Source organism: Hipposideros armiger, unplaced genomic scaffold (genome assembly GCF_001890085.2).
Source record: "Hipposideros armiger isolate ML-2016 unplaced genomic scaffold, ASM189008v1 scaffold_224, whole genome shotgun sequence".
Lineage (NCBI taxonomy): Eukaryota > Metazoa > Chordata > Mammalia > Chiroptera > Hipposideridae > Hipposideros > Hipposideros armiger.
In genome coordinates this window covers 2,025,921-2,035,385 of record NW_017731574.1, presented here as the reverse complement: position 1 = coordinate 2,035,385, position 9,465 = coordinate 2,025,921, and the positions used below count along the sequence as shown (strand labels likewise).

At 45.2% G+C, this 9,465-nt stretch overlaps 1 protein-coding gene across 2 annotated transcripts in view; it reads left to right on the top strand.

The window, feature by feature from the left end:
* The window catches only part of ACSF3 (acyl-CoA synthetase family member 3), an 88,666-nt gene that overhangs the window by 32,253 nt on the left and 46,948 nt on the right, over positions 1 to 9,465 (top strand). For both annotated transcript variants that reach the window (XM_019654550.1, XM_019654551.1), the window contains exons 3-4: positions 2,544 to 2,698; positions 4,446 to 4,594. In XM_019654550.1, coding sequence (XP_019510095.1) covers positions 2,544 to 2,698; positions 4,446 to 4,594 — 304 coding nt within the window. The remainder of the gene's footprint in view (positions 1 to 2,543; positions 2,699 to 4,445; positions 4,595 to 9,465) is intronic.

Genomic DNA, 9,465 nt, shown 5'->3' with positions numbered 1-9,465 from the left:
GCTGAGCTGCCAACAGGTAGCAGGATGGCTCAGCTAAAAAAAAAAAAAAAAAAAAGACTATCGCCGCCATGAACATTTGCTTACAAATCCTTGTGTGGACATATTTTCATTTACCTTAAGTAGATGTGTAGGAATAGAGTTTCTGGGTTGTGTGGTAAGTTTATGTTTAATGTTTTAAGAAACTGCCAAACAGTTTTCCAAAGTGCTGTATTGTTACATTGTCGCCAGCAGTGTATAAGAGATATAGTTTTTCCACATCCTCACCAACACTTGTTTATTTGTTTTGTAAATTATTATTATAGTGGATATGAAGTATCTCGTGGTTTTAATTTGCATTTCCCTAATGACTAATGATGTTGAGCATTTTTCCTGGTCTTATTTGCATCCATAGATCTACTTTGGTGAACTGTCTATTCAGCTCTTTGACCCATTTTAAATTGGGTTATTTGTCTTCTTATTGTTAATTTTACAGCTTCTTAATAGATTCTGGACACAAGTCCTTTATCAGATTTATGGTTTGCAAATATTTTCTCCTAGTCTGGCTTGTCTTTTCATTGTCTTAATGGTATCTTTTGAAAGACACATATATTTAACTTCGATGAAATCAAATTTTATAAATTTCTTAAATTTCATAGATCGTGCTTTTGGTATCATATCTAAGAAAATTAGCCTAACCAAAGGTCATGAAGATTTTCTCCTGTGTTTTTTTCCCTAGAAGTTTTATAGTTTTAGGCCATACATTTAGGTCTCTGACCCACTTTGGGTTACTTTTTGTGTATGGTGAGGTCAAGGTCTAAAATTAATCTTTTTGTATGCTGATTTCGCTTGTCTCAGCCGTTTGTTGAAAAGATTATTCTTTCTTCCCTTGAAATAACTTGGCTCCTTTGTCAAAAATCAATTGGCTTATTTCTGGACCCTCATCTGTTCCATTGATCTCTGTGTCCACACTGCGTTGATCACTTTTGCTTTAGAGTAAGTTTTGGAGTGGGAGGTATGAGTCCTTCATCTTTATTCTTACGTTTCATGTTTCTTTTGTCTCCTTTGGGCCCTTTGTCTTTCCATGTAAATTGTAGGTTCAGCTTGTCAATTTCTGCAAAACAGAGCTTGCTGGGGTTTGGGCGGCAGGAATGCTATGAAGCTGTAGCTCAGTTTGGAGAGACTTGCCATCTTAGCAATATTGAGTCTTCCCATAAATACATGGACATGGAGTATCTCTCCATTTACTTAGCTCCCTCTCTTTTCCTTTTCTAAGACACCAGTTAGAGCCTGTTAGATTGTTTCATGTGGCCGACACATTGCTCTCACTCTACTCTTTTTTCTTTTCTTTCCTGTCTGGACTTCAGTTTAGATTATTTCCATTGACTTGTTTTTCACTTCTTTTATCTTTTCTTCTGCTGCATCTAGTCTGTTAAGTCTATCCAATATATTATCTTCATTTCAGGTAGTATATTTTCCAGTATTGTAATGGTTCTTTTTGCAATTCCACTTCTCTGATGAAATCCTTGATTTTCCCTCATTTTGTTCATCTTTTCTTCTGAATTCCTTAGTCTGTTTATTGTAATTATTTTAGATTTCTTGTCTGAAAATTCCAACGTCTGGATCTTCTTAGGGTCTGCTCCTGTTGACTTTTTTTTTTTCCTCTTAATCTGGGCCACGTTTTTCTATTTCCTTACATGCTTTGTAGTTTGAGGGGGATGCCAGTCATTGTCTTTAAAAGAATATTATTTTTTTCCTGGAGAGGCATCCTTTCCTCTGTCTAGCAGCTAAGGTAAGGAGCTAATTGCTACCATCCAATTAGAAATTGGGGTGGGTTAGGTTGGATCATAGCCTTAGTTTCCATTTTTCCAGTTTCAAATGCTTTAGGGACAAGCTCTGTCTGCATTCAGTGTACTGGGCACCCTGCGCTGTGAGCTGTGCGCTCTTCATCCTGGCCACCAGCTTACTTACACAGCGATGCTGCTGTGAAGAGAACCACAGAATGAGCATAACATACCAGCTTTTTCTGAAGATTAGCAATAACACATGAGCACTTTAACTGGTGAGAAACTTGAAACATCTTTATATTAAAACTAGAAACATCTGTTACAGAGCAAAATACAAAACTTGCTTGACTTTTTCCAATAAACAGAAGACGTCATCTGTTCACCATCTGCTGCGTGCCCCTCTGTGCCAGTCACTGTGCTGACTCTCAGGCTCACTGGTGCCACTTGGAAGAGCCTGAGGTGCCAGCATCTCCTCTGATGGCAGATCCAAGGCTGGAACTGTGTCCATGCACTTCTTTCTGGACCCTCTCTCTCCTCACAGGTCACCCCTAAGCCTGGACACAGATGTCTCCCGACACAGGGCAGCTTCCATGGGAATGGCCAGAGGTGTTGTCACCCTCTGAAAGCAAGATGCCCTTTTAGGTGGGAGCAGCTCATGGACCCTTTGATACTTCCAAAAAGGAGTGGCTTCCCTGAAGGACACTGTTCCTGGAACCGGAGGCCTCCGTACATGTGTGTGTGTTTTCTCATCTTTTTGCTCTGTGCTTTTTTTCTTTTTAGGTTTGGGAAAAGTTCTTAAGTTCTGAAACTCCACAAATAAATGTATTTATGGCAGTGCCTACAATATACACCAAGTTGATGGATTATTATGACAAGCATTTCACCCAGCCTCATGTCCAGGATTTCGTGCGTGCAGTGTGTGAAGAAAAGATCAGGTAAATGAAAACAGTCCATCTTCCCATTCAGAAAGTCTTCAAGATCAGCAAACAGAAGTTATTTCCAATAAATCAGTGCTGCTAAGTTTTAGGAAGCAGTGTTTTCCATTTCCTTTAAAATATACATCTACATATTTATATCTGCATCTTCTGTAGATCTGTCTGTATTTTATGTCTGTGTCTCTGTCCTGTCCCGCTCTAGAGCTATCTACATGTATATCTCTGTCTGTAGTCTCTCTGTCTTGTCTGTCTATGGCAGAGTCTGAGGATGAAGGTAAGGACAGTGAAGGACTGACCGTCTCCATCCCGTCCTTTCTGACCCCACATCTATGTGCCCCCCTTGCCCCCTCTGTATCATTTCTCTCCTCCACAGTCCTCCCTCTTGGAGTCCTCCCTGCTGGGGGCCCTATCACAGCCCCCTTGACAGAGGCACGCCGGAGTCTTTGGGGTCCTTCAGTGGTGTGCAGTGTGTTCTGCACTCTCGCAGGAACCTGTAGACATGGCAGGCTCCTTTCCCTGCTTGTTCCTGAAGTGTGACCTTTAGCGCTCACACCTAAGGTGGGTAGCTTGGTGAGTTTCACAGGCCCAACAGACACGTGTCACCAGAGAGACACAAGGAGCTATGCCTGTGGAAAGCACAACTCTTTAACACCGCGGTGAGTGAGCTGCTACACAAACATGAATTTAAAATTCTAAATGTATTTGTGTGTGTGTCCCTGTGGCCTCCGTGTCGCTCCATGCCTCTGGTTCCTACTCCTTCGGGAGAACACAGGAAGGGCACTGTGTTTCCCAGGGAGAATTCTGGATTACCCAAGACCAATATTTGGTGTTGTTATGATTTTGCTCCCACCATTTCTTTGCTCCTCTTCTGTAAAGATGTTTTGATGGAACTACAGCCCTTGTCTGATGTTGCTTGCCGCCCGCCACCTACCAGCCCACCCTCTCACATGGCATTGTGGGGCTGGGCAGCTGTTGATGGAGGTGTCTCGTTCTCAGCCACCAATATGAAAATAGGATTAGGAGCACATTCTACCCAACCCTACAGAACCCTGGGCAGGAATGATACCAAATAGAGGGAGAAATCAGGGTTTCCTGGATTCCTGGGTGACAGAGGTCCTGAGACCTCACGAATTTTGGCTCGTGGCAAGGCAGGTCCTTGTGAGGTGTGCACCCTTGTAAAGAAACAGTGATTGTTACTTCTTCAGCTAGAGCTAGAACCCAAAGCTTCTTCCTTTCTACACATATGCTTAAGTGACATGGTGTACGCCAGAGCAGTTAGAAGCTCTCAGATGTTACATAAATGTCATTGTCACCATTGTGAGCTTGTTAGCATAAAACTGCGTATGTCCCTCAGCTGTGGGCTGTCTCCTCTCGTCTGCTAATCCTACTCCTCAGACCTGGTAGCATTTTATCCATGAACTAAATTCTATTGTAATCATCTTCTTATTGCTGTTATTTAGGGTTGTTGTGAACAGCATGTTAATTATTTGCAAAGAATGCCACCAAAGACCCTAAAATTATTTTTTTTTACCTTGATTACTCATTCCTTTTAAAGACCTGTTTGCATCCTAAAATATACCCAACAAATTCTTTTCAAAGAACAAAGTTAAATTTTAGTCCCAACTACAGTTTGAATCATGAATTTTAAAATAGTGGTGTGGAGTGAAGAATGTATTACATTGTTTTTTATTGCACTGAAGAATAGCATCATTGCAGAAGCTAAGGTTGCCTCCGATTTGCCGGGTAGGTTGATGGTTTCGGGATCAGCCGCCCTGCCCCTGCCTGTGCTGGAGAAGTGGAAGAACATCACAGGCCACACTCTTCTGGAGAGGTACGGGATGACCGAGATCGGCATGGCTCTGTCCAACCCGCTGACCCCCGCAGCTCGCCTGCCAGGTATGCGCACTGCCCTCCAGCTGTGGCCTCCCCACTGCTCTGCGCCCCTCAGGTGGGCCAGTCTGTGGAGGATGCTACCCTGCTGGGCCAGGAGAACCTTCTCCGGGTGCTGGCCAAATGGGCTGCTGGCCAAATCGGCTGCTGGCTAGAGCCTCCCATCCAGGTGCCCGGAGCCACACAAGGCCAGTGGCAGCAGGAGAGATGACAGGTGTGGGGGGGAGGGGGGAGAAAATCCAGTGCCTGTGCTCAGTGACCTGCATACGTCTGGATGGTCCGCTGCTCTAGACAGGTTTTTGTCCTTTGGTCTCCCTGTCCAGCCTTCTCTAAGATGTTCCACTCTGACTTGTATTTAAACAGGCCTTCACCTCCTGGGTCCTTAACAGGGAATCTGCAAGCAGAGCCCAAGGCCCGAGATGGGGTTGAGTTGTGTTGTATTGTATTCTGTTCTGTTCTTGGCCCTCTTCTAGTCCTCATGAGAACTCCTCTCCATTATGTCCAAAACGCAAGCAATATCTCTTTAGAAGTAAAAGTAAAGCAATCCTACCTTTACAATGATAGCTGTACATCCACTTATCTTTCCCATACAGTGAAATTTACCCTTCTCACATTCAGTTCTGTGAGCAGTTGGGGAGCTCCCATCACACTCCAGACATAGAAGGGTTGCATTGCCTCAAAACCTTTCCCTTTTTGTGTGGTCAGCACCTCTTCCATCCCAGGGCCAGGTCGGTACTTACCTGTTTTTCTTTTCCTGTAATTGTGCTCTTTCAAGAGTGTCACATAGGGGCCAGCCGANTTCCCCTTTCCCCAATTCCCCAGCACTGTTCCCATCCCCCCAATTCCCCAATAAAAAATCTTAAAAAAAAAAAAAAGAAAAAAGAAATAAAGCTGCTATAAGCGTTCTCATGCAGATCTTCCTGTAGACCAGCGGTTCTCAACCTTTCACAGGGGTCGCCTAAGACCATCGGGAAACACATATTTTCGATGGTCTTAGGAACCGAGACACCACTCCTCTATCCGTCTCCAGGCCCACATTCAAATACGCCCGCATACGAGTACCCGGCGACCCCTGTGGAAGGGTCGTTCGACCCCCAAAGGGGTCATGACCCACAAGTTGAGAACCGCTGCTGTAGACGTTTCTGTTGGATCTACGCCTACACTGCTAGATACTAGCTGGGCTTGGCGTATATTTGGTTGAACAGCCAAAAGTTTCTCCAAAGTAGTTGCACGGTTTATACTTTTACTAGCACTGTCAGAGCACTCTCATTACTCCACATCCTACCCACACGTAGTATTGTCAGCCTTGTCCGTTCTAGCCACTCAGGTGGGTGTGTTTTCATTTCCTTTTACTGAGGTGTAGTGCGCATGAAGTGAAATGTACAGATCTAAGTGTGTGGTTTAGTAGGTTTTGATGGATACACCTGTGTAACGCATGCTCAGGTCGGGATATAGAACATCCCCACACGCCAGAGGTTCCCCCATGCCTCCTCCCAGTCACCCTGCTAGCGGCAGCCGCCCCTCCTGATTTTTACTGCTGTAAATTAGTGTGCCTGCTCTTGAACTTTGCGTATAATGGACCATAGCATTTGTACTCTTCTGTGTCTCGCTTCTTTTGTGGAGCATAATATTTCTTTGAGATTTATCCATATTGCATGTGTCAGTGCTTAGTTCCTTTTTATCACCAAGGTTCCCACTGTTGTTCATTCCTTCTCCTGTTGATGGACATTTGGGCAGTTTCTGTGTTTGGCTTTATAAATAAAGCTGCCGGGAACATTCTCATGTCAGTCTTTTTTGCACATGTATGTTTTCATTTATTTGGGGCAAATACCCAGGGATAGAATTACTGGGTCGTAGGGCCCTGCATGTAACTTTAGAAGAAACTACCAAGCCATTTCCAAAGCGGTTGTACATTCTGTGCTCCTGTCAGCAGGGCGACAGCAGCAGTGCTCCGTGCCCTAGCCAACAGGGGGTGATGTCAGGTTTTAAAATTTCAGTCATCCTGGTAGATGTGTAACTCTGCCTCCCTGTTAAAATTTGCATGTCTCTAATGAATAATGATGTTGAGCACTTTTTCATATGCTTATTGGTCATTCAAAGATGCCCTTCTATGAAATGCCTCTTCAAGTCTTTTGTCCATTTTTAAATTGGATTGTTTGTCTTTTTATTATTAATCTGTAGGCTTTCTTTATATATTCAGAATAAAAGACCTTGGTCAGAAAATCTGTATTGTGAATTTCTTCCCCCAGTCTCTGGTTTGTCGTTTTACTTTTTTTATTTTTTAAGATTTTTATTGGGGAATTGGGGGGATGGGAACAGTGCTGGGGAATTGGGGGAAGGGGAACAGACAAGTTGCTGTCCTTNGCCTGTTCGATGGTGGGCTACACCCTCCAGCAACTAAGACTGAACTTGGCACCTTGAGCTGAGCTGCTGCCCGGATGGCTCAATGGATAGAGCACGCACTCTTTAACAACAAGTCTGCTGGTTCGACTCCCACATGGGATGGTGGCTATGCCCACCTGCAACTAAGATTGAACCCAGCACCTTGAGCTTAGAGGCCACGTGCTGCCAACAGGAAGCCAGATGGTGACTGGCGCCCTCCACAACAAAGACTGAAGAACAACAACTTGGCTGTTCCCAAAACTGTTCCCCTCCCCCAATTCCCCAATTAGAAAAAAAAAAAAAAAGAACGTAATATAAATGAATCCTATAGGACATAACCTTTTGAGGCTGGCTTCTCTCATTTAGCAGGACACGTATGAGGCCATCCGTGTCATCACGTATCTCTTTCCATTGCCACATAGGATTCGTGGTGTGGACAGGCCGCTGTTTTTTTTACCTGTTCACCAGCCGAAGGATGTTGGGTAGTGTCTAGCTCTGGACAGTTACCAGCAGAGTTGTTATAAACGTGGGTGTGCAGGTTTTTATGTGAGCATCTATCTGTCTTTACGTCTCCTGGATAAACACCTCGGAGTGGGATTGTTGGGTTAGAAGGTGGTCTGTACTCAATTTTCTAAGAAGTGCCAAACTCTCTTCAGCACAGCCCCTTATATAGGGGTGACCTTACCTACTGATGAACAAGACAGGTTTCAAGAAATCATGTGACCTGCCCAAGGCCACGGAGCGGGTCTATGATTGAGCAGACGTTCACACCATCAGGCAAGGATGCCCACGTTGGTGGAGCACAGAGGCACAGCAGATAGCCCCATTTGAAGGAGGAGAGAGGGGGCAAAAAAAAATGGACAGGAAACCTTCTGGCTTTAATAACAAGATCAAACACAAGGCTGAGAAGCCAAGACCAGGAGCCAGAACAGGATGGAGCGAGCAAAGGGCAGTGCAGGGACCATCTTGCAGGAAGGAGACTCGGGGACTATCTGCAGGCAGGCAGTTAAAGTACAGGCCAGAGGCCCGGAGGCCCAGCTAGGGGCTCACCGTAGGATGGTGGGGAAGCAGCCACCCTGGAGAGGGGTACACCTAGAGGGTCCCTGACTGGCCTGGCCTTCTCTAGTTCCCTCTGAGTGGACAGAACCCAAAGACCCCGAATCCCAAGGTTTATTGGGCAGAAATTCCTGAATCTTAAATTATAGCAACAGCTCTTATTCAGGCCTCACAGATAGTGTGTAGAACCTCAGGACGCGGACTGGGTGTAGTTTCTCCTCTGTGCACTGGAATCAGATATCTGTGATTTTTTTTCTTGTCTGTAAAGCTTGCCTGTAAGAGTTGAGTGCAGTGCCAGTTCTTTGGTTTGGAAAAAAAGTAAACAAAGGAACCCTCAACATGAAATTCAAGAGTGCTACATGAAAATCCCTAAAATACAATCTCTGAGCATCATTTCTGGAGAAATCAGGTTGAGGAGGGGTTTTTTGCACCTTTAGGTCTTGCACCTCGACTCCTGGGCTGGGTCTCATTTTTGTTACAGAGAAAAAGGGGTCCTTAGCTCCACATTGGAAAGAATTCAAACATGAGCCTATATAGAGTTTAAAGGAAAAGTAAGCATATTTAGCAGAGAGTAAGTAAGGAAACAAAGGCCATCCATAGGCAGAGTGGCGGTCTCTAATCGCTAGTGGAAGAGAGACCCCTTCTATCCCCCAGGCTAGAGTTTATACGTGTTTTCTTCTTCCATGGAAAGTTCACTGGTATGGGGGGAAAGGAAGATAGAAGAACAATGGTGAGTTTATCTTGAACTTCAGTGAGATGCAAGAAGAATAGGTGCAGGCTGGTTTTTAACTCGTGTAAAGCACAACCTGTGTTTCATTTGCCGTGGGCTTAGCTGCAGGGATGGTCCTAGTGGAATCTCAAGTCTTCCAGAGAGATTGCTGTGTCGTTGATTTACGTCTGCCTGAGATCTGTGTCTTGGAGCACGTAGGAAGCTGGCTTGGAATTCAACCTCCTAGTTCCCTCTTCTGCAGAAGCAGCCCTCGTGCCCCTTCCCTGGATTAATTTCAGCCGGAGGCTGTGGACTCGTGTTGGAGCCCCAGCCTGTGACCCCTTCTCACTGGGGACACAGCCATACCACCCTTCCTGGCCTTGTGGGGGTCGTTTCTGGAGTCCCCTTCCTTCCTGCTGCCTGCACAGCCTCTGAACATTGCTCCTATGGTAACCCTAACAACCACCAGGATCCATTTAAAGGTTCTGAAAACCTGAGGGGGGTGCACAGAAGGGCAGGGTCAGTCTCAAAAGAGAGACTCACTGCGTGAAGGTAGATGTTTGCTGTGTGTTAAGCTCTGGGTTGAATCCGATTGTTCATTCCCTGTGTCCCTTGCGGTTACAGTGAAGGGAGATGAATAATTCATGGCTGAGCGCTGCTGGACCTAATGACGATCTAATTGGAGGTTGAGATCAGTGGCGCTAATGGCTCCTGCAGTGGGACTCCGTGG